Source organism: Alosa pseudoharengus, unplaced genomic scaffold (genome assembly GCF_046254945.1).
Source record: "Alosa pseudoharengus isolate Yale_2024_CS ecotype anadromous, Long Island Sound unplaced genomic scaffold, YU_APseudo_1.1 YU_APseudo_1.1_scf_10, whole genome shotgun sequence".
Classification (NCBI taxonomy): domain Eukaryota; kingdom Metazoa; phylum Chordata; class Actinopteri; order Clupeiformes; family Clupeidae; genus Alosa; species Alosa pseudoharengus.
The window spans coordinates 18,955,564-18,980,634 of NW_027468565.1; the positions used below are offsets into that span (position 1 = coordinate 18,955,564).

The 25,071-nt window shown below is 44.2% G+C and overlaps 2 protein-coding genes and 1 non-coding gene across 5 annotated transcripts in view; 2 read left to right on the top strand and 1 right to left on the bottom strand.

The window, feature by feature from the left end:
* Positions 1–31: 31 nt before the first annotated feature.
* rab11a (RAB11a, member RAS oncogene family) lies at positions 32–13,857 on the bottom strand. 2 transcript variants are annotated; one of them, XR_012982653.1, is made up of 6 exons: positions 13,641–13,857; positions 10,698–10,893; positions 10,166–10,359; positions 4,411–4,491; positions 2,659–3,705; positions 32–2,615 (listed from the first exon to the last, which is right to left on the bottom strand). XR_012982653.1 is itself a non-coding variant. In XM_076266589.1 (5 exons), the coding sequence occupies exons 1-5, from the start codon at positions 13,678–13,680 to the stop codon at positions 3,569–3,571; spliced, it is 648 nt and encodes a 215-aa protein (XP_076122704.1). In that variant the 5' UTR covers positions 13,681–13,857; the 3' UTR covers positions 32–3,568. The 2 variants fall into 2 exon arrangements, 1 of the variants encoding a protein (XP_076122704.1); XM_076266589.1 differs by having other exon boundaries at positions 32–3,705.
* A 455-nt stretch (positions 13,858–14,312) lies between these two features.
* On the top strand, positions 14,313–14,384 carry trnaq-cug (transfer RNA glutamine (anticodon CUG)). The gene has a single exon. It is a non-coding gene; the product is annotated as a tRNA-Gln (tRNA).
* A 2,240-nt stretch (positions 14,385–16,624) lies between these two features.
* dennd4a (DENN/MADD domain containing 4A) overlaps positions 16,625–25,071 on the top strand; it is a 51,205-nt gene continuing 42,758 nt past the window's right edge. For both annotated transcript variants that reach the window (XM_076266660.1, XM_076266665.1), the window contains exons 1-2: positions 16,625–16,870; positions 24,017–24,373. In XM_076266660.1, coding sequence (XP_076122775.1) covers positions 24,042–24,373 — 332 coding nt within the window. In that variant the 5' untranslated portion in view covers positions 16,625–16,870; positions 24,017–24,041. The remainder of the gene's footprint in view (positions 16,871–24,016; positions 24,374–25,071) is intronic.

The window sequence follows — 25,071 nt, forward strand, 5'->3', positions numbered from 1 at the left end:
AGAGAACAAAATGTACGCAGAATAAACAATCTTCCATTTGAAGTCTTTTCTTTTATTTGCACTTTTAAATTGGAATTACAGTGAAGAGAGTAAATAGTATAATCATAACAATAGAAATGAAAAAAGAAATCACAGCGCAAACGTAAAACAAACGCAATAAAAATATAACATAAAATAATCGTTTCAGAGGCAATATGTGAAAGATCATTTGACAATCACAGCATAACAAAATGAAAATAAACTAGTTTGGACACACCGAGGCGGTCTGCAGTAGTCTGGGCAGAACAGGGCGAGACAATGCCATCTGTGCCCCCCCCCCCCCCCCCCCATCCCATCACCAGCACTGCCCGCCACAGGCAGCTCAACACCCTGTAGAATCCACATGTTCCACTATCAAGGTTCTCCTGTGACCATCTGCCTGTAGCAAAGCCCTGCCAACACAGAGGTGGAACAACGACAACAGGACGCACCGTTCTCACAGCTTGTTACGAGCCTCCAGGGGGTCTAAGGGTGCGATGATCTTCAGGTCAGACATACATTCAAATGGATTTGCCTTAGCCTTCCCAAGAGACACACCCGAGGCTTACAATCATACGCTTGCCTGACGTGTCCAAACTGTGCCTAGTGGTTCTGCCCAAGTCACGTCGATGCCAACACCACCTAAAACACTTAACGTTTTTACCAGGACTATACCACAGATATTCTTAATCTCAGAGAGTCAGTCTTATTCTCGAACAATGTTTAGTGCTATTTAATGTGAGTATCGGTACAAGGAAGCACTTTTTTCAGTTTGTTTGAAAACTGCCCTTAATGAGCAATTAATGAAACTGAACTCTGGACCTTAGCCTTTTGGGAAAAGGCGGGAGAGGAAAGGGGCGTTGGGCAAGAATGGCTCTCTAAGGCCGATATATAAAAGCACTTCATGCCTGCTGCATGACATCTTTCAGGCAGGCAGGAACGCATAACTCAGAACTGGTTCAGTCATCACAGATAACATCCACCGTCAGATGGAGGTCGTTGTTTTTAGGTTGGGACAGCTCCACCATTAAAAAGAGCTGTTAGTCACATGACAGTGGCATTTTGCTAACCTAGTTACAAAGGAATGCATGATTTAGAAATGATAGATAATAAACTTAAGAAATCATGACAAAACCGTTGTTTATAATACAGGGTACTATTATTGAAAACAATTCAAGTGGTACATTTGAAGCTAATTCATAATTCTAAGTGGAGAGGATCCATAATACAATACATTATAGCTGAAGTGAAGAGGACACTGGATAAATACGAAGACACAGGTTTAAAATAAGACAGTCATCACTGTAGTGCTGTTCTGTAAAGCCTCTCGTTTCTGAAGTCAGTGGGAAGACCAAGGCCGTGTGTCTGTGTCGGATTCAGAGTTGTACACAGGTCTGCAGCCTTGGACTTCCCATCAGTCACCTGACCACAGCACGTCCTGGCCCAATCCCAATGCCCACACTTGCACCCTCATGCAGTGCACCTTTACAAGGTGCTATTTTTGTGTAGAAGGCTGGACAACAAGACGTTTCATTCTGCTTTCATTCTTTCACCACTCCAAACTCCTTTCATTAAGAGGTGTAGAAGGTTGCAAGGGTGTGAGCGCGTGTTGAGACTGGGCCAGATTTGGTCAGCATTGGTCTTGAGTGTCCTAGTGACCTAGTCGTCTGCTAAGGCATACTCAGGAGGATGTGACCATACATTGGGCAACAGCACAGAGACTACAACGTGTTGCTCAACTATGCTACAGTACGTATATACATACATATGTACATACATACATACATAAATACATACATGAATGCTCTTAATGGTCCATTGGCACTGCAAATAAAAAGGGCTGGGTGTGTATTTGTTAGCTAGTGTTCTACCTCAGTGACTGTGAAGTACAAACTAGTCAGGACGGACATTATCTCAAGGCTTTGATATTGCAAACAGACGAAGACACACACACACACACACACACACACACACACACACACACACACACATATATATACATATGAGGGGGTTCCAGTAAAGATGGGAGGAAACAAGTCTGACGTTAATCACTAAGTAACGATGAAAATCAAGCAAGTTTCGAGTGGAGTTAGAGGGGGCTGCTTCCAGTACTAAACTAAGCACACGAGGGGCTCTCTGTGCAAATGCATCTCAAATAGCAGAGGCAACACCATAATGGGGAACTACGGCATCCACATGGAGAGATAAAGAGATGGAGAGAATATGGAATAGATGAAGGCATCAAGATATAAGGTGAGCATGCTGAGGTTGGAGAGAGAGAGAGACCGAGAGACAGGGAGAGAGAGAGGGAGGGAGGGAGGCCAGAGAGAGGGGTGTGTGTCTGAGTGTGTGTATGTGTGTGTGGGTGTGGGTGGGTGGAATTGGGATAAGCAGAGTAGGGAACCTGCGGTAAGCGAAGCCTTAGAGGTGAATCAGAAGGCCTCGTCCCCTTGTGACATTCCGTAGAGAAAGGCACTGAAACCACTGCCGCCACACGCCGAGTACGTGGACACGCATATGACCCACCAAGTGAGGCGAAGCTGAGACAAGAAGCCTTGGATGGGGGGTAAACCCTTCCACACGCATGGGCAGGAAGCCTTGGATGGGGGGTAAACCCTTCCACATGCATGGGCAGGAAGCCTTGGATGGGGGGGGAGGGGTGGGGTTGTAAGCCCTTCCATACGCAGTTCCCAGATGGAACAAAGACCACCCTCACTGCTGCTGCTGCTACCACCAACACCTTCGACTTCAAGCTCTCAAAAGCGTGATCAAGCAAGCAAGCGTAATTTGTGTCTTTAAAAAACTACCAGGGTCAACACCCACACACCCCCCCCCCCCAGATTACCATCAGCCCACACACTGACACACACCGATTCTGCATGTTGTTGTTGTTGTTGTTCGATCCATCCGATCAGAACCTGTCAGCACTGAATAAGCTATCCATCCAATCAAAGCTGGTCAGTAACTGAGTAAATGAGAGAGCGGAGACTCAGGACAAGGCCGAATCCCTACCCCTCATCTCTCCAACTCTGTGGCCTTTCAACAAGACAAATCAGGGCCTGCCCTCTCATAAGACAAACAGCATGGACAAATACCACATGTTGCTGAAAACAAAATATTAAACAAAACTCTCAAACACACTCACACACACAAACACACACACACACAAACAAACAAAAACAAATCATATATATTAAGACATTTCCGTGAAGATCAGCACGTATGATTATTAAAATTTTGCCATATAAAAAGCCTACAACGGCAGAAAATAAAACAGACAAAAAATATTATTAATAATAATAATAATAATAAAAACTAAAAGCCCCAAACTTAAAAGCTCAGTCAGTCCAGAGACTGCAGGTGGCGACCCTTCAAAGCCGCTCAGGCCTGGCCACACTGTCGGAGTGCCTCTGCCCGCCACCACAGCTGCAGCCAGGCACCCAAGCAGTCTTACAGAGGAGAGGGGGGCTGGGATGGTGTGTGTGTGTGTGTGTGTGTGTGTGTGTGTGTGTGTGTGTCGTGTGTGTGGGGTGGGAGTAAGGGGTGGCTGCTAGATGCTCTGGCAGCACTGCATCTTGGGTTTGTTCTCAGTGGGCTGCACCTGGATGGACACCACGTTGTTGCTAGGAGACATGTCGTTGTCTCGGCGGTCCGACATCTGTTTCTGGGACACGATGCGGTAGATTTCTGTGGAGAAGAGAAAAAGAGAGAGAGAGAGAGAGAGAGAGAGAGAGAGAGAGAGAGAGAGAGAGAGAGAGAGAGAGAGAGAGAGAGAGAGAGAGAGAGAGAGAGAGAGAGACCCATCAATCATCCTTTCACCCCAGGCAAGTTGACACTGAGCGGCTCTAAATGTGTCAACCATAAGAGGGTGACAACCTCAGCACTTCTCTTTTAAGAGCACATGTGGCCGGTCGGAGATGAGCATCGCGTAGTCCTGCACTCCCAGCAGTTTACCATTTGTTTGTTTGTTTGTTTGTGCCGGGCAGGCAGTGATGCATTAAAAACAGATGTGGGTGACACAGCAGGGTTGGAAGAACACATCTCCATGGCGATCACGTCCGCCCGGAGGAACTCGGAGGATCCTTCTGACCAATGGCAGCTTTGATTACTCATTCACAAGAGCCTGGCCCTCAGCCAACACGGCCTTCTCCCACAATCCACCTCTGTCCTTCGCTGTACCTTCCTCTCACACAGTGCTCCCTTACTAACTCAGACCAGCACGCACGCGCACGCGCACGCGCACGCGCACACGCACACGCACACGCACACGCACACGCACACACACCTCCATCAATGTAATGCCCCCTTTCACCCTCTGTTTGTTATTGTTCATTCACTTCAGAAACAGATACAGATATTAGCCTTGGGGTCAGTGCTGCTGAGGGCTCTTACCTGTCAGAATGGTCTGGAAGGCCGTCTCGACGTTAGTGGAGTCCAGGGCCGATGTTTCCAGGAAGGACAGGCCATTCTTCTCTAAAAACCAAATGATCAAAGTTTAAGTCCACTTTAACTGCTCAAGCACTCAAGACCAGTGGATAGCATAATGTAAGCCCTGTATACACATAAAACATACACAAACACATATTTTTTATATAATCTTCAAAAATTATGAAATGTTTGTTACTTTTATGTCTGATACAACTCTATGTAATAATACCATGTATACACTCATCCCACCTCATTTAAAAGATAGAGTTCAGAGCTGTGCCTTTGTGTGTTTAGTTTTGTTACTCATGTTTAATTTCTTCTTAAGTTAAGGAAAATGGCAATAATCAAAATAGGAAGACAGGGCAACTACAAGTATGGAAACTCCTGGTAGATGTCAGAAGGCAATTGCAAGTTCCACAGCATATTGTTGCAGAGACGTTAAGGACTTTGACTCTTGTGACTACCAGACATGGTGTTGTATTCTGAGTGTGAGCGCATCATCTACTTTATTGAGCTATTGAACTACTCCTCTTGAAGATGCAATAAAAGGAAGACGTTTAAAGTAGGAACAATTCGTAGCAGAAGCAAGGGAACAAAGGTGCCAAGCACACACCTGTGGAGATGGTGTTAGAGGCTTCGGAACAAAGTCAGCAACAAGACTTCTGTTATATTTCGGTTTTTGAGTATGATCACCGAAAAAAGCTCTAAAGCAGTTGTCTTTACTTCATGAATGAAATGAGAAGGGGGGGTCCGGGACACCAGACACCATTGTTGAGCTTTCTGGAGTTGTCGTGGGCCTATTTCAACGAAACACCAATGAAGGAATGTGCGATAATAGGCTTGGTTGTTGATCGACCACTGTGTGAAATCTCCTACCTATTGCTCATAGAATTAAACACCTTTCCAGTGTATGTTTGTACACACACAGATATATGTGCAACAGACCCTTTTCCAGTAAGAGTGTGTGTTATTGATTGATGTATACTTTACTATAACTGTATATAATTGAACAAATATAATTTGGTTACCAATTTAACATAACTTACAGCCATAAAATGTTTTACTCAGTCATTTTGGTGCATTTCTCGATCCATTACACAACAGTAAGTGCATTTCTCAAAACAATTACAAACACAAGTATAAACTGCACTACATAGAGGTTTACCTGCAAAAGCATGTAACTTGCTCAAAATACTAAGTTAATGTCTTCAAGGCAAACAGCTTTTCCAATAAACATGTCAGCACTATCAGAATGACAAGTCCTTGTGTAAGCTGCATTGCGTTGAACTGCGTGGCTCAGCCCTGCATTTGCCCACACTCAGACTTACAAAATGCAGCCCCTTCAGATCGGAAGTCCAGTGTGCTAGCAATCGAGCTAAAAGAATCAGGCTGCTTGCTCTTAACTAGCACGTCTCTTAAGGCGTCGGGAGGGAGCTTTACACAACATACATACTGCACAGCTATGTACCAGCTGGTCATTACGCTCACCGCCCTAAACCTCACTCCCAATCCAGGCCATTACACTCACCCCCCCAAAACCTCACTCCTGGTCTGGTACATTACACTCACCGCCCTAAACCTCACTCCTGGTCTGGGTCATTACACTCACCGCCCTAAACCTCACTCACCGCCCTAAATCTCACTCCTGGTCCGGGTCATTACACTCACCGCCCTAAACCTTACTCCCGGTCCGGGTCACGGCACCAGCGTAACCTGCGTTGTGTTGAACAATGCGGCTCAGCCCTGCAATCGCCCAGATTCGAACCCGCAAAAAGTAGCATTTCAGATCAGGAGTCCAGTGTGCTAGCAATCAAGCTAAAAGCCCAGGCTGCTAGCGCTCATGTCTCTTCAGTTCTTCTGTATTAATGTACACTGTGTAAACCTAACTCCCTCACTCCCTCCCATCTACGGCTTCGAGAGGAAGGTTTACACAATCTATATATGCCACAGCTACATACCAGCTGGCTACTGTTACACTTGCACCCTTGCACTTGCAAAACAAGATAGTCAAAATGCTTACAGGTAGTCATGCTTTCATGTCTACTAGTATGTACCATATTTTACTGTGTACAGTATTTTCTTACTCAAACTACTGTATGGGTAAGGCTTTGATGACAGTGACTGAAAATGCACTACGCTATTCTTTATACAGTATACTTTTACAATACTGTTTGTTGCCAGATGATGTCATTCAATGTCATACAAGACAGGAAGACCTACAGTATTGTCAAACAGAGCAGAGGTGTGTTTTGCAGAATGGCAATTCTTTACAATAGGGTAAAAATACACAAAATTAGAAACATAAATATAAGGAACACCCCGTTGGCAGAACTATGCAAAGCAATGATTCATGAGATGCACTTCTGAGCTTAGAGAACTGGTTGATCTGACTTCCCCCTTCGTGAACCACATGAGCTATTCATGAATCCTGAGGTCATTTGTAAAAATTGTGTAACAGAAATGGCAAAATTATCCTTGACAGATTATGTATTACAACTGGTTCAACACATTTACATGTAATGACTCAAGCAATTAACTAATGCCAATACGATTTGGCAGGTAACACTATTCAGAACACTATTCAGTAGAGAGCCAATATAATGTATTTGACAAACATGACTTAAGGTATTGATAATATAACAAAAACACAGACAATTGTACACAATGAATTGCATGGTTGTCACAAAGCATTCTAAACTAGATGTACCGCAGAGCGGTACAAAATATGACCGCCGCCCAGTCCAGCACATTTTTTCCACAAAAATAAATCACGCTGAAAGGCCTATATGATTCCAACTGTCTCACTAAATTGCATTATCCACACTCAATTCTTACTGGTATCTGCTAGACAACAAGTACCAAAACATGTCACATGTAAAATTCATTTTATACAACCCCACCCCCATCTTGCCTGTTCATAATTCTGAGAAATTCTTGTGTGCATGTGTGCGTGTACATGTTTATGTGTGTGGGTGTGTGTGTGTGTGGGTGTTTGTGTGCGTGCGCTTGTGTGTGTGCCTGCGTATGTTTCTGTGTTTGTGCATGTGCATGCATGCGTACATATGTCTACTGTGTGAGTATGTGTCATACGTATGATTACTGTGAATGTATGTGTGTGCGTGTGTATCTGTTTGAAAATGGGTTAACATGACCCCTGGAGGCAAACATACGGAAAAAAATGGTCATCCTAGGCCCTACAGTTCTCAAGATATTCACAGAGAACTGTGTCTGCCCTACCCTCCTTTCGGGGGTCTAGTCCAGCGGGGGGGGGGCTACAGATCAAAACGAAAAACGACGGTTCCATGCTATCCATGTGGGGTTACATGCCCACCAAGTTTTGTGTACCCCGGTCTTTCAGTGTCCCGGGAATCCTTGTTGGTGTACGTCACTAAATGTACACATAAATTATTTTATTGCCCCTCATGAACGAAAGTACACAAAACTTGGCATGCATTCGTAGTAGGGCTGGGACAACGCGTCGACGTAATCGATGACGTCGACGCAAAAAATACGTCGACGCAAAATATGAGCGTCGATTCGTCAAGCATAACGTCTGCTGCTAAATATTTTTAATTTTACACCTTCAGTGTTTTCCATACGTTGACTAATCTGTGGCTGGGCACCACGAAATCAAAACCGGCCACCACACATTGATGTTCTATGTTGTAGGCCTACTATTTAAATTAAAGATAAGATAAAATAATTTCATTGAGCTGCACTTTTTACTCACACAGCCTTTCCTCGCCCGCTGCTCCTCCTCTGCATGAGCATTTAACAAAATATTCACGATTGTTGTTGCCACATAGAAGGACTGCATAGAACACAGTGGGCTAAATTGCTATTAAATCCGCTTAGCATCGTGACTATGCTGCGCTTGTTCAAAACTGCTGCATTAAAGTTAAAGTAAACTCTGCTAAGGTCTTATCACAACATAGTACATTGAGGAGACTAAACTAAGTTAGGTTACAGTATGCAATCAAGCAGTATCTCAGAGCTAACGTTAGAATACTGTTTGGATGTCAAGTTTAGCATGCTTACTTGCAGCTGCTTGTATTCGTTATTCATGCAGGGCTCATTTTATTGACTCTGAATGTTTGCAAAATCCCGATGTAAATGGAAAAGTGTTTTCCAAGACTCAAAAGGGCTTGTCCAAAGGAGAAATACGAACCGTTATTTGAACTAACTACGTTATGAATTGCATCCACACATCAACACACTTTTAACTGTGTTAATGTTAATTGCAAGGATTCCTGAACGTCTTAAAATGACAGGCACTCAATTAGACATAGGCCTACTGAACTTTATTGAATGCTACCTCTGACTAAGAATGCATTACTTTGCACTTGTATAGTCTTTTATTTTGGAATCTTAAGAGCAATAAACATATATTGCAATGTTAAAGAATTCATGTTTTTTATTTTCATTCAGATATGTAAATAAACATGTATAAGTTGCTATTAGTGAATTAATGGGGAGATAATCGATAATCGAATCGAAATCGAATCGGACTGAAAAAATGAATCGTTAGATTAATCGATGCATCGAAAAAATAATCGCTAGATTAATCGTTTAAAAAATAATCGTTTATGCCAGCCCTAATTCGTAGGGTGTCATAATGATCCTACACTTTTAATTTCGTGCAGTTTTGACCATGTCAGCCAGAGATATTGTGATGAAAACACCTAATTTTTTGCTTTTTAATTTTTAACTAGGTGGCGCTATACATGAAATAAGTGGTAATGGGATGGGTTGACATGCCCCCTTAAGACCAACATACATAAAAAGGGTGGACCTCCTAGGCCCTACGGTTCTCGAGATATTCACAGAAAACTGTCTCCGGCCACCTACAGGCCAGTTGATGTATAGTAACATAAATTAATTTATTGTGTGGCCCCCCATGAACGGAATTCCACGAAACTTGGCATGCATACAGAGGGTGTCATAATGATCCTACACTTCCAATTTCGTGCAGTTTTGACTATGTTAGGTCACAGATACCTGCGATTACAACACCTCATTTTTACTTTTTTGTGTTTAACTAGGTGGCGCTATACATGAAATGAGTGGTTATGGAATGGGTTGACATGGCCCCTTGAGATCAACATACAAAAAAAATGGTCCTCCTAAACCCTACGGTTCTCGAGATATTCACAGAAAACTGTGTCTGCCCTACCCTCCTTTCGGGGGGTCCAGTCCAGCGGGGGGGCTACAGATCAAAACGAAAAACGATGGTTCCATGCTATACATGTGGGGTTACATGCCCACCAAGTTTCATGTACCCCGGTCTTTCAGTGTCCCGGGAATCCTTGACGGAAATTTGGGCATGCAAAAAAGAAGAAAAAAAAAAGTCTGACCTTCGCTTCGCTGCGCGGCGGTCATAATAATGAGAAACTGCTTTTATGATGTGCACAAGTGACTAGATGATGTGGAGGTTGAACTAGTAGTTTTGAGAATTTCAATTCTGATCTGAGAAATGCACCAAGCGAAAAAGCACCACATTTATCTGCACTGACGTAACTGATGCAATACTGGTATTGTTCTATATATAGTGACCCAACATGTAAACAAAAAGATCAATCAATTGTGTCTAGATAGAATGTTTATTATCGTGAAGCAAAGAAATGCGATTAAAGATGGATCATTTGAGTTGGATTGGATGGATTATTTCACCATAAGTGTACACCTGCATATGTGCACGTGTGACCGTGCCACCTCTCACCTGCGAATGCCCGGGCCTCGTCTGTGGGCACCGCCCTGAGGTGGCGCAGGTCACTCTTGTTGCCCACCAGCATGATGACGATGTTGCTGTCGGCATGGTCCCGCAGCTCCTTCAGCCAGCGCTCCACATTTTCATAGGTCAGGTGCTTAGCGATGTCGTACACCAAAAGGGCCCCCACAGCGCCACGGTAATACCTGAGGTAAACAACAACATGAAAACAGACAACAAATAAATAAAACAGCACTTTTTACACATACACCTCACATGCACTGATGCTCTTTCAGGTATAATTATCTTTTTACCGTTTCATTTAGTACCCATTTGTGAAGTGATACTTCTTTTCTAATGTGGATCAACAGCACAGAGCAGGCAGCAAGTGGTTATATCCACATTGGTTATTACAACTTTACAATTACATTGGTTATACCAACTATTATTCATCATATTACTGTTTATCATACTAAATAGGGTTTTCTTGTTTGGCCCCCAGACTCTGAGATGCTGAGCTGATCCCTAATGGGTGTTTACGTACGCTGAGGTGATGGCCCTGTAGCGCTCCTGTCCAGCCGTGTCCCAGATCTGGGCCTTTACCGTCTTGCCATCCACCTGGATGCTGCGCGTGGCGAACTCCACCCCGATGGTGCTCTTGCTCTCCAGGTTGAACTCGTTGCGGGTGAAGCGGGACAGCAGGTTACTCTTGCCCACACCTGAGTCACCAATCAGCACCACTGGGGAATCAAACCAAAAATGGCATCACATTTGTTTCAATTCCTAGCCAACAACTTCCGAGCCAACATACTCACACAATGGGTACAGGAACAACAAGCTTTAGGATTGACTTGGTTTCAGTTGGTTTTGAATGAACCAGCTGTTATCGAAGCAAAATCACTCATCCAAATATCAAAGATCACTTTTAAACCAGCAACAAAAACTAGTAAAACACTAGGAGAGCCCTCTGTTTCCTTTCCTCACAACTTCCTCTCTATTGTAGCAGGAGGAAGCAATGAAGCAGGACTCTAATTTCATTACAGGTTCCCCTCACCCCTGACAGACTCAGCACAGAAGGCATCAGTCATGGAAAGCTATGAATGAAGTGCTGATTCATCTTTTCTTCTTAGGACAGACAAAAGGAAAAGTGTCATTCCTGTGCAATAAAGGGAAACCCTAAATGTTTGGTGTGCAGGGTCTCTGACACAATTATAGCAACACCAAAACAAATGGCTTTTATGCACAAAGCACATTATTTTCAAAGTAATTTTGCCATTGACGACAGAATAACACAACTGATCTTTGGCATGTAGCGGTACTTTTTTTTAAGGTGATGCCATTGCAGATTTTACAAACACAAATCATAACTACTGCCTGTATATGAACAGTCAAATGTCCCTGTAGTGTCATACATGAATAATGAAGAATAAATGGAGAAAATAGCATCCAGATGAATGAAAAGCAATTATATGTTGCAGTAAATCAAATTAAACATTCAAGAAGTTCAGTTAAATTTAATTGACTTTAAATTGCTTGAATGTGTTTGTGTGAAATTCCAGTTATTTCAAGAGCTTTCAGTGACTGTGGGAATCCCTGTTCTATAATTGAATAATAGCACCATTTTGATGGTGCATAAGCAAGAGACAGAGTAGATGTCCCAGGCCCGGTCCCCCTTCCGTTAGGAAACTAATGCTGACGTTGACATGGGCTTCCTTATGGGTCTGGAGTTAATTGCATAATACTTTGTACTTAGCAGCATTTCAATCCAGGCTAACTTTGTTAGCTGTTAAAATTTGTAATCTGTGAAAGGCCAGGTATGTATAAATAGCGACAACTGTTGGGAGGGGGATACGCTGTAGGAGGACATTCCTGTTTTCATCTAGGACAACAATTGCAGGACTGTCCAAGCTCAATTTTGGCTTCACAGGCAGGGAGGAGGGGTGAATGAATAGTGCCGAGACCAAAGAGGACAGTCAGTGGTAGAGAATCACAAACTTGTAAGAACCGAACAAAACGAGACTATCTGAATGTTCATTGGCAATCCCAAACACGATTTCGTTCTGAGGCGGGTTAACAATAAAAAAAAATTGCTTGCCTTGCACCATTTTATTCATCCCTGAAAATGAATGATGACGCAAAACTCCCCATCATGACATCTAGAAGCTGATCGTTTCCAAGTCAGGATGTAGGCCAGGAGTGCCTGGATAAGTATCTATGTGCATCACCGGCCTAATATTCAATATTTTCAAATATCATGAATTGGAAACAATGATGTTATAACGTTATAGACCAACAGGCGTCAATTTCAGAAAAATAAATTCCTTCCCTGTGCTTTCTAAACAGTCTAATTTCTGTGTCACTGCCCCACAATTCTTTGGGCCAATTAGTCGACACCAGTCCTAATGATCATGCATCATACAAAATAACATTCACGTTAACGTTAATGTATCAAACTAGTGAACTGCTGGTTAGGGTGTTAGGCCATTAGTTACTGTTAGCAAGAGTGCTAGTGTTTTGAGTGCTTTATACTTGGTGTGTGAAACATGTGTAAATGTACAGTCATTGAAGTCAGGTGAGCTATCTCCTCCAGCTTCTGTGAACTGGATGTTAATTAACGTTTACCCAATCTAAACCCTACGTTGGTTTAGTTTTAGATGTAAACATAAGCTAAGCGATCTATGCTAATGTTACCCCGTCAACCAGCCCCATAACTGGCTACCATAGGCGTAAATGTTGAGCAGTATTGAGTAACGTTAACAGGCTCTTTGTCAAGCATTCAACTGTTCTGCCATCGCTAACATCATCCAACTGTAACGTTAACAAAAATAGCTTTTTTACAGTCGCTGGTGGAACGAGTTGGGTTGAACCACACCACATTGCTAGCTAGATAATGTTTCATGTCTGGATAGCCAAATTGGCTAAATCGGATGTTTTTACAGCCTGCCTTTCCTATCAGCTATGCTAGTGCCTGTTATCAAGCTTTCCACCATCATACTGGCCCATGTTAGCCATAGAATGTTAGCTACGTTACCACTGCGTTAATATTAGGTTAAACGCCAAAATAACGTTATGTATCTGGCTTGCTGGTTGATTCTTGGCTACCTTAATTATCAAGCTTTAAAGACAAATGATGTCTGCTAAGCTGTCGTTAATGTAAACACTTGAGTATGAAACAAAGCCAGCGAGGTATAAATAGCAATTGGCTAACGTTAGCCAACTGTAAAGTAACGATAGCAGACAACAGCTGACTTGTGACTGCTTGTGATTTTTTAGCTAACGTTATGTTACCTCCCAGCTAAATCCATTGTTCGATACATAACATTAGAAACTGACAATAAACCACAGTCTCTGAATTTCGACATCAAATTAGCATTGGCTGTCCTTTACCCAGAGGGAAAAAAACAGTAGGTCAACGCTAACGTTAAAACGTTAATGATACCATAGCACAGCTAACGTTAACGTTACACGAACTCAACAAGGCACTTACCTTTAAACAAATAATCGTACTCGTCGTCTCTCGTGCCCATCTTTCAGCAAAGGGAATGCAACCTTCAAGGGTTTTGCTTGCTAACAACTAAAAGAGCTAAATACAAGTGGCTCTTCGACTGACACTGCACTGCAGACAAGCTATGACAACAGTCTGGCTGCATCAAGCGGTCTCGCACGTTCAACCACTAGCTTCTAGCCTGCTGCGTTTTCTTGATTAGTGCTAAAGCTGGTTAGCAACCACCTTTCCCTCAGTAGCTAACGCCTTCTTCCGGTTCGATCATCTAGGGCTGTGCCCTCAACACATTTAACTTTTACATCATTCGTTACAGTATCCATTGATATTGTGATCTATTGTAAGATAAGCACATGCAGATTGCACGGGAATATAGTGTTTCAGTATGGATGTTCAATGCTTGGACCGTGTATGGATTGGCTACCTATCTTTTCTATCTTGTTCTCACCTATCTTGGCAGAGAACAAGACAAAATGTTTCCTCAGTATTCAGCCTAACACATTTAGTAACAAGCGTTGTCTTTGTCCACACAGCCGACGATGCGATTTGTGTATGGTTGTGCCACCGCTGGTATTTTTTAAGGTGTGAAAACCGATACTAAGAACAGAACCGTTTCATGAGTAATATAAAGAATGATTCCCCCATATTAGCTGAGTTGGTTCCATGGTGTAATGGTTAGCACTCTGGACTCTGAATCCAGCGATCCGAGTTCAAATCTCGGTGGAACCTAACGTTTTGGTCTTCACCTGTGCATTTGTGCGATATCTAGAACGTCGCTACAATGCCCAAATGGCGCCAGATTAGGCTACGTGTACTGTAGGCTACTTTCCTATGATTGTTTCTTCACATGTGCTTCCAAAACACCAAGCGAGCTACTGCAATGTGTTGCAATGTCAAGTTAGCTTAAACTAAAATCTCCCATAGACTATAAGGTATAGGGCGCCAGGAATATCCAATGCTAGGGACCATGGCAAGGAAAAGGAAAGTGTGCAACTGTTCAGATCCAGGTACTCATGGCTGCAGTTTGCAGATTGGCATATCTATGGCAGATTGGGACAGGGTTCAATGTAAGTCGGAGCTCAACGCTGAGCTCAAACCACGCTGACCATGTTCAGTGTAGCCCGTAGCCCATCACCCACACCAGGTCTCCACACACTTGATTTTAGTTGGTGACACATCAATGCAGTCAATGAAACATCAATATTGCAAGTAGGCTAGGTATCCGGTTTATTTAATTATGCATGTATACTTTACAGTAGCAGGCATCATACCAGAATCTGTGAGTTAATGTCAAATAGGCCTACTAGAAGTAGTTACTGTATGATGACCTAAAATACCAATGGGAGTTGTGGAAGCAAATTTGAATAGGATTTCTTGATTTTTTTTTGCTCAGTCCATGAACTATTTGCAAATATGGATTACATTTCATAAATGTAGGCCTATACAAGCATACATAGCATGCTTAAGGTGCTTTGTCAGCTCCAGTAAAGAGATCAGAGACACATCTTTGATCAACAATTGTGTTCAGTTCTTTACAGAGCAAGAATAAAAAGGGGGGGGGGGGCTATCTGTCTGAGGCCAGCTGGGTAGATAGATAGGCTAAAAATGCACATTACTGTAACTTCAAATACTGAAGTGATGTGATGCTTTGTTCTCACTGTTCTCACAGCAGTCTGTCTTCTTTACACTTTGAGTGAATGCCATACTGTACACATCCAATATTAAAATATGTTCAGGTCAGGTCACAGTGAAACAAGAGATTTTAAGAATGCAAATAAGTAGTAATAATATCCCAGTCATGTAGCCTGTGGCACTGGGATGTTCTGCTGAAGACCAAGGCCTAATTGCTGTGTTGCCTAATTTGCTGTGTTGTTTGAAGAAGAAAATTACACAATTGGATGAATATTCAAAATAGGTTCAATATACTATTATTACAAAACATCTCAACTGGGTTCAATATACATCATTGTTTAGGGGGATATGGGCAACCTCTGGTAAAGCAATGGACCTCAATGTGGAATTGTGCCATATCTGATAGACCAAATCCCCTTTCCTCTGAAGTGTAATTGGTGTCAATAACCACTTGGGAGCAGTAGAGAGCTGAGTTTATGATTAAATAACAACTTTATGACACTGAACACCAGCAAATACTAGTCACACTCGTGTGTGGTTACTTGTGGCAAACCGTTCCTTCTTGAAAATTCACTTTGGTTTAGTTTTTGTTGTTGTTTGGTTGTGAGTTTTTTTTTTTCTCATACAGTGGTTTTAGCCTACTTTTTTGATAATGGGTTATAACAAAAGTATTTCCCATTGTCTAGCAGCAATGAATCCTCCAATGTGTTATGAAAAGGACGGAGAAGTTTCCCCTTTAATGCAACTGACAGCTATATCAGTTTTTCTGTAATATATTCTGTTAATACACTGCATATATCTATATTGTTATTACTACTAATGGTACTGCCACTACATTGCATATCTGTATGTTGTTCATATTTATTCTGCTCTTATAAGGTAACTGCTAATACACTGCACATATTTATATTTAATTTGTATTACTCTAAACCACCTTCTGTAAACCAACTGTATCACACGGCACTATATTTCTTGTCCTGTCTATGCACTTCCTGTCTATACTTTGTATATCACATTGCACTTCTGGTTAGGCAAACTGCATTTCGTTGTTTTTGTAGGCTACTTATGCTCTGCACAATTAAGTTGAATCAAATCTAAATATGACGCCTGCTAGTATTTAAATATAAATATACACTCTGTCTATACTTTGTTTTCACTCTAAATATATCAGTGAATGTGTGTATAACACAGACAGAGGTATCCAATATCATAAATGTAATGTGTATTAAATATAATGTGTGACGTAGGCTACTGTAGTTGTAGGCGGGGTCACGAGTAGGGATGGCAGGGTTTGATAAGCGCTTGCGCGCTCAGTGTAGACAAGCGCATCCAACCAACTGGAAATACAGATGTGTATTCTCATATTCTAACCAGGACGTATTCTGTACCAACGACAGCTAGAAACTGAAGAAAAGACGCACTTTGTACAATATCAAGATGGTGGATTTTTCATAACAGTCTTTTGACAAATAATAGGTTGCAGGCTTCAGCTAGGCTAAGTTGATTTGAAACGGCGATTCGGTGAAGAAAGACAATGTGCCTAAGAGCGCTCCATCTGTAAACAACCGACGTTTTCATGCAATGTAAGTACGATTATTCGATATTTATCAAATAGATCTAGCTTATTATCAATGCGGTTAATGCTTAAATGTTCTTAATAATTGTTATATTTGCTGTATCGATGTAGGCTATCCCACTAATTTGCAAGGCGTCCATAGAATGGTTGTAGTGTAAACATTAGGGCGATGTCATTGGCATCAGCTCCTCCAATGTTTGGTAGGCTACGGAATAGGATAGCCCATTGTGGCTGTTCACATTTAAAATACATTCATGTTCGTGCCTAGGTACCGAGACGCAATTGTTTGACAGTGATGCCTCTTTGAAATGTGCTTGGCTACTACCACGAATTTGCTTTTAAATCCCTATAGTGGTCTATATCCATCCAGTGTAGTTAATGTGTGTCTGACTGACAACGTACTAGGTCTGCCTCTATATAGCATCGTGGACAATAACTAATGTAGCCTATAGACACGGAGTAATATTAGCGCTGGGTCAGTGCTTGGTAGTTGAGAGAAGCTGACAGCCTGCTCACTTTGGCGGTGCTCGTTGGCTGCGCCGTGTCTAACGGATTTCTGACATTCATGTGAAATGTATTTGTGTTTCATGCCTGTTTAGGTTGTTACAAGCCAAACCGTCTATTTTCACAATCTACATTTGCTTACACCTATACGGCTATTTTCACAGTCCAACGACTACTGTATAGTCTGTAAGCAAGAGTGAATGTGGCAGTGTAATAGCCCAATATTGCCTGAAGCCAAGCCAAGCCAGGCTGTGGCTTCCCCCTCAGATTGCATACACTCAGGCCAGACCACACGACATCTTACAGTAGATTTCCCCTATTCGCAATCCTGCACGTCATCTCTGCTGAGTGGGGTTTCCTATTGCCACAACACCACCTGGGCTGTGCTTCAAGCTCATAGTGAGCTCAGGATATAAGGAACCTTTGGCCCTAATAGCTGGCACATTCCTGACCTGAGGGTTAAGTATCGTGTAAGTCATGCCTTCACAGGACTCGGCTGTTGGAGATGCACTTTACAATGATTCTCCACGCCCTCACCATAACAAGTGTCAAACCACTCTGATGTTCAGACATGGGTAACTGAGTGGCTGCAGCTGTTGGGGTCAATGTGTGATGTACAGTACTGGTCATTTTATCTCACCCATATACCATGCCGTGCCCATTTGTCTCTGTGTGTTATTTGTGTGATGGAATGATTAAATTAGCTTTAGTGGTGGTGCTTGTCATGTTCTCCTTATCCAGCGCTGACTGTAGACCGGCAGAGCAGGCAGCCTGAGGCGTTGGGCTTTGGATGATTTGGTTGATTATAATGAATCATTTAACACAACGTCAACACAGAGTGCAGCATTTACTGGGTATCCGCGATGAGAAATGTGTGTAGGATCCCACTGCTCCTCTTGTTTATTTAAGAACGAAAGGAAGGAGAAAAGCATAAGACAGGCGGTAGCCTATGCCCCTGCCCGCCTACAGTATGCCCCTGCCCCCCTATGCCCCTGCCCGCCTGTGCCCACAGACCCAGCTTCCTATTAGAGTCCTCAGCAATGTTATTGTCTTGGCAGGTATTACATGCATTCATGTGAAGTTGTTTTACGGTTTTACCTTCTGAACACGGCAGGGCGTTTTGTTGAGCATGTTGGCTTGTTGTGTATTGGCGGGCGTGAGGGCCATGCATACCTCTCTGCAGCCCAGATCAGCCGTGCAGATGTTTGGGTTTGGAATGGGAACAGCGAGCCGGGCCCAGTCCCCTCCTTTCCTAAAAATTCAGGAAGTCGGCCTGTTGCGCGCCAGGGCAAAGAGGGAATCAAATGTCTACCTCGACAGGGTAAGCAGGACCAGATGCTTGGCCCGGTACAGTACTGGCCCTTCCTCCTCACGCTCAGCCGCCTCACCGGCCTGATTCAGCAGGGGCCTCTGGGGCAGCGCCCCTTCGGGCCCCTCGGGGTCTAACACCACTGGATGATATCACATTCATCATGTTTGACAGATGCATCCATTTACCCGCTCGCTCCCCAGGCCCATAGCCGAGGAGCTCAGCTGACAAAAGAGGGTATTTGCTTATCTTAACTCTGGGAACTGGGAGGAGGCGCTCCTAGCAATTAGAGAAAACAATGGCATTGTGAGAAGGAGGCTATTGTGCCGTCCCACTGTTGTTCTGTTGTCTGATCTGTATGCTGGGATTTCGTCTGGAGGGGATCCCAGTGCAGTGATGCATTTGTGTACACCTGAGATTAACACTAAAGAGAGAGTACAATAGAATAAGCAGCCACACTTTTCTAAACATTGCCTTGACAGCTTTGCCAATTGTTCTGTAGACTTTGTCTCTTTGGTGTCATAATTGCACATTCAATTTGCGCTTCAATACAGGAAAAATAGGTGAATCCAAAACATGATTAATAGGTTGTATTGAACTTCAGCAGGTCAAGTGCATGGGTATGATTTCACACCCATGTTAAATTGATGGTGTCTGTCATTTTATGACTCACAGACACTCTTGTGAAAAGTTACTTAGAAACGGTGTGTGTGCGTGGTGTGTGAAATGCAGTGAGTCAGATTTAGGAAAGAGTTGCAGGAAACTTGTCATTCCTCTCAGCTGTGCGTCCTAATCAACGAGGAGGACTTCCTTTTTTTCCCTCAATGGTCGAGCCAGAGGCTGGTGGCTCCAAGTTGAAACGGAGTGTAATTTTCTCGAGCAAGCTGAATGATTGGCTCGCTGTGGCGTAGCGTGAGATCCATGCTGATCGTGTGATGAAAGCGTTGCTCTTTCCGGAGACTTCCAGCACAGGCTCTGAGTGCGTGTGGATGATGACGTTGCCATGGCGTTTCTTAATTTTAGAAGCAACTTCCTTTGAATTGACGTCTCAACGGGCACAAGTAAAGAAAAGCAGAAGAGACAAAGGAAAACAAAACCTCTACATAAGCAAGAATGGAAAGATGAGTTGAGCAGTTTTCAGTGTGATGATGATGTGTTGCTCCGGGAAATGCAGGCTTAGTTGTCATGTCTCATGTCTTTCTTCAAAGTGATGAACACCCTCGTAGTGCACCGCCCTCATCCTGCTTCCAATCCAGCGATCCAGCAAACTAAACGGAGTTCACTTGGAAGAATTCATTTATTACACTTATAGAATTCATTTGATCACATGAGGTTTATTCAGAGTCCAATGTTACATTGTCCTGGCACTAGCCCCTCGGGCCAGTACATCAGATTTGTATTGGTCTGTTGTATATATTTGCTGGCCCAGAAAAGTCACTTTTACACAAAACTGTTCATTTATTATATTGTGATGAAACATTACATTGCTCCCTCGTTATTTCAGTAGTCTCACATGCTTAGCTTCAACCAGTTAGAATCACAGGTGAATCACTCGTGATGGTGACTTGTGGAAAAAAACTTTGGACCAGTGACTGGCCAACCAGCTTGCATGGTCTTTACTTGCCACTGGCCAGTCGGCCATTGTTTTTCTTAAAATTTAAGTTTATTGATAAATACACAGGCAAGCAACAAACATTCTATTTAATCCATATTACTAGTTAATAAAACACCATCATACACTTGGTATAAGGAAATACAATACAATTAGCAACCACAATAAAGAAGAATATCCCTTCCACAGTTAGCCTTGTGTTCAGGTAGGCTGATGTCAGACTGCTATATTGAAATGAACCGTGAACAGGTAGCCGAACCAGCCGAGCCTTCACAGCTGCTCTGGCCACTGATTAGAGTGAACATGAATATTTCCTCTTGCTTGTGCACAGTTCATCTGCATGGGAGAATTTTTTTTGCCGTGTTTCCATGGTGAGGATTATAATTTTGAGGGGGCAGGGCCTGGTCGACGCAGCATCGTGCAGTAGGCGTTGGAGAAGCTGCAGACGGGAGATTATCTCTATATATAATCCCAAATCTGTCACGTAACGACAAGGGACACACAAGGGTCCTGATTCAGTTTCCAGCGTCAGTATTTTAAGATGCATTCACATAGCATCAGAGGAACACTCTGTGGGTAGATCACATTAGTGTATTTATGTGTGTGTGTGTGTGTGTGTGCGTGTGTGTGTGTGTGTGTGTGTGTGTGTGTGTGTGGAGTGGGCTGAATCAGAATCCTGGTGAGGTGACAGTGACGTGTGTGTAAGAGTGCATGAGAGGCAACTCACGTGGCTGGCTGCAGAGAGAGAGAGAGAGAGAGATAAACATTGGGAGAGAGATGGAGAGAGAGATGAACATTGGGAGAGAGAGAGAGGAACATTGGGAGAGAGAGAGCAAAGTGCATACGCGTGTGTGTGTGTCTGTGTGTGTATTGATCCTTCTTCCCCTGCTCGATGGCTCTCAGGCCCAGAGTGGCTTTCAGAAAAGCTCCCCTCGGCCCCGCCCCTGGGAGACTTAGAGCCCTGAGGAGGATTAGTGTCTTAGTGTCTTAAGGTCTGGCCTGCACATCACCCCTGTGCCAAGAGGGCCAGCCTGCCCTGGCCAGTCCCACCGTCACAGGATCCTCCTCACAGTCCACTTCCTGTCCCTCCACATGCTCTCTCAGTGCCTGTGGTGCTGTCTGGCGTGAGCACAGCTGTATTTCAAAGTGATGTGTGTCCCAGAGAGATGGGGGGGGGGGGGGGGCTAAGACATCTAGGAGCCGGTCAGGGGGTCAGTTTCCCCTTCTGCTTAAGCCGTTAAGCCTTCGCTGGGAGTCGCGTGACCAGTGGCCATGGTGGTGATGATGATGCATCGGCCAGGAGCATCTGCTTTTACGGCTGGCCAGCCCATGTGCACGGAGGAGGAAAGGAGAGAGTGAGAGAGACCTGGAGGGGGGAGGGGAAAGACAGGAGGAGAGAGAGAGAGAGAGAGGAGCGGAAGAGTGGGGGGGAGGAGGAGAGGGTGAGGACAAAGAGGGGAGACTGATGGACCAAACTGTAAGTTTGAAGAAGGGAGCCATACAGTAAGTGCACAGGCACCTGGAAAAGCACTATGAACATATAGAAATGTAAGGTGTTGTTGTTGTTGTTGTTGTTGTTGTTGTAGAGAGTAATGACAAACACAGAGTATCAGACATTAAGAATATCTGAGGCTGGGACAGGGGGAGGAGAAAGTTAATGGAAGTGAAGTAAGAGGTGGAATAAGAAAGAAACAGAGATAAAGGTGGATACACAGACAAAGTGATGAACAGAGAGTATAGTCTCTTATGTTTGACGCTTTAAAAGATTTGAGATTGTGTTGGGCGTTGGTTGGTGCCCACTAACAGAGCAGGGGAGAAAAGAGGAAAGAACAGGGCTGGATTGGAATGGAGTGGAGGGAAAGGAAGGGAAGAGATTGGAATGTTATGGTAGGTAAAGGAATGGAATGGTGTGGAACACTGCAGAGTGGAATAGGTGGGAAAAAAGCTGAATGGAATAGAATAGATTGGAATGTAAGGGAATGGCGCAGGAAGGAGAGGCCTTGTGTGTTGTGGAGGTAGCTGCTTCTCACGGGGCAGACTAGCGCCTGGGTGACATGAACTGAGGGAGGGGGGGCAGAAAGCAGAGCTCAGGGGTCACTCAGCTTGCTCTGCTACTGCAGAGAGCCTGTGTCACACACTCAATCACACACACCTCTGTCCTGCAAGCTCAGGTCACTGAAAACACGCATGCCCATACACACACACACACACTCACACACACACACACACACACACACACACACACACACACACACACACACACACACACACAAAACACACACACACACACACACACACACACACACACACACACACACACACACACACACACACACACACACACAGGGAGAAGAGAAAGGCAGGGGGCTGACTCATGTGCTGACCGCAAACTCTTCCAGGTCAGCCTCTTCAGGGAAACAGAGTTGTGTTGTGTGACACTGTCTGAGGAACTGATAGCTCCACTCTGCACTGCTAAAGAGTACCTGACCTGTCTGGTGTGTTAGTGTCCTGTTCCTCTTGCTCACGGTTACGCTCTACTCAGGGGGAGACACTAGGGCCCGCGCTAATAAATGGTCTAAAATATGCATATCCCACTCACCATAGCAGAACTGAATTGAACATACGCAGAGGGGACACAGCATTTTCTTATGCATAATTTCAAATATGCTTTCATGCTCTTTTGGAGTCCAGGAATGTAACTATTTCCAGATGCCCTCGCTCACTTCAAACTGCTCTCTGCAAAGCTGTGGTGTGAGTGTGAGTGTGTGTGTGTGTGTGTGTGTCTTTGTGTGTGTTTTTGTTTGTGTTTATGAGAGACACATAGAGGGGGAGTGTGAGTCAGTGTGCTGGTGTGTGTTGAAGGAAGAGAGAGATGCATGTTGCAGTATGTGCCATGGTCGCTTTGTGTTTAGGGCTATTTTTATATGGAAACCACAGGAATCTGTTCCGCATGCAAACAAGCCCAAACTCCTCATCCTTTGCTGTGGCTGACACACACACTGCGCTCACAGTGATTGCCCCACCAAGCGGCTCAGTACCTGGCTTTCAATATCATCATACACACTTCCACTTTCACATCAGGGACTTTCCATTTTTCATGGAATCACAAAGTTTGTTTTTTATATAACCATTATTACCCCCAAAACCGGTATGCCTTATTCCTCCTGTACTGTTTGTTCACTGTGGACCAGTAGACGTTGCAGAGTGGAGACTGTGTAGTTTCAGCAAACTTTCCTTAATGAATGTGCAGAGATCAAGTGTGTGTGTCCCACTCACTCTTAAATGCCTTGACGTGCTCGCACTCTTCTCTCTCCAATGTTCTTGTTCCTCTTCTCCTCTCTCTCTCTCTCTCTCTCTCTCTCTCTCTCTCTCTCTGTCAACTTGCTATGCTTGTCTCTGTCTCTGTCCATTTGTCTCTTTGCCTAACTTGTCACTCTGGCTCTCTCTCTCCCTCTCTCTCTTTCTCTCTCTTTCTCTGTCTCTCTGTCTTTCTCTCTCTCTCTCTCTTTCTCTCTCTTTCTCTGTCTCTCTCTCTGTCTTTCTCTCTCTCTCTCTCTCTCTCTCTCTCTGTCAACTTGCTATGCTTGTCTCTGTCTCTGTCCATTTGTCTCTTTGCCTAACTTGTCACTCTGGCTCTCTCTCTCCCTCTCTCTCTCTTTCTCTCTGTCTCTTTTACTCAATCACTGTCCCCCTCTCACTCCCTGTCTGTCTCCTCTTGTGTCCCTCAGATCTCTCTGTGTCCGGTGATGGGATATGATGGAGGACAAAAGCCCTCGCGTAGCCGACTACTTTGTGGTGGCCGGCCTGACCACCTCCTCAAAGCCCCTGGAGGAGGAGCTTCACCAGCAGGCCGATGAGTCGTGCCACCGCCCCGCCGCCGCGGCCGCTGGCCAGGGCAGGGCCCCCATCACCGACGTGGCGGTGGTCATCCGTTCGCAGGGCGAGGAGGTGCCGCGCGGCTACACCTGTGTGGAGAGCACCCCCTCTGGGCTGCCCGCGGAGCTCAACGCTGGGACGCTCATGGGGCCGCAGATCTTCCTGTGCTACCGCAGGGGCAGGGACAAGCCCCCCCTCACAGACCTGGGGTGAGGCAGCAGCAGCTGGGAGCTCGTGGAGATGCAGATTTTTACACATAGAATTTGGCGACATGGCATTTCTAACAATAGACACATCCCCCCAGGACATATCGCTTAGTCATGGTTTTGCGCATGGGTGGAGGTGGATGTGCATGGCAGGGTTTGAGCTAGGAGAGGGGGCTGGGGAGAAATCACTCCAAAGTGGTCAGCATTTTTTGTTTTTTACTGCGTAGCCCCTAAAAAGTTATAATAACAGAGTAATAGAGGAAAGGTCATGGAGACCCCATGTCCATCAGATCTTCTTTATTTACAGTATTAGCCAGTTAGTTTTAAAACATCATCTTGTCTAAGTGTGCATGACACTCCCTGTAGAGGTCACTGTCCATCTCAGGAGACTGAATAGGTTGAGAAAGAGATGAATAGTTAATGATGCAATGCTCTGCCTCTGGGTCAAGTGCTGCGCTTTGGGATGGCTGGGATTGTTGGTGTGCATCAGTGTTGAGCGCAAGCCAGGATTGTGTGTGTGTGTGTGTGTGTGTGTTTATTATACTGAGAGGGCCTTGAAGTTGGGCCATGTAAATTTACATGAGGGAGCAGCAGTGTCCTCAGCCTGTGGCCTAATTGGCGTCCAGATGCCTTCCTAGCGGTCTGAATGAGATGCTGAGATGTCACAGTTCTAACAATAAATCATGTGTGGGTGTGTTCCT

Excerpts from the sequence above, each read along its gene's own strand:
- rab11a (XM_076266589.1), bottom strand. The coding sequence starts at position 13,680 with ATGGGCACGAGAGACGACGAGTACGATTATTTGTTTAAAG. Across the intron at positions 10,894-13,640 it reads GTACGATTATTTGTTTAAAG|TGGTGCTGATTGGTGACTCA; the intron begins GTAAGTGCCTTG and ends TTGATTCCCCAG. Across the intron at positions 3,706-4,410 it reads CTTCCAGACCATTCTGACAG|AAATCTACCGCATCGTGTCC; the intron begins GTAAGAGCCCTC and ends TCTTCTCCACAG.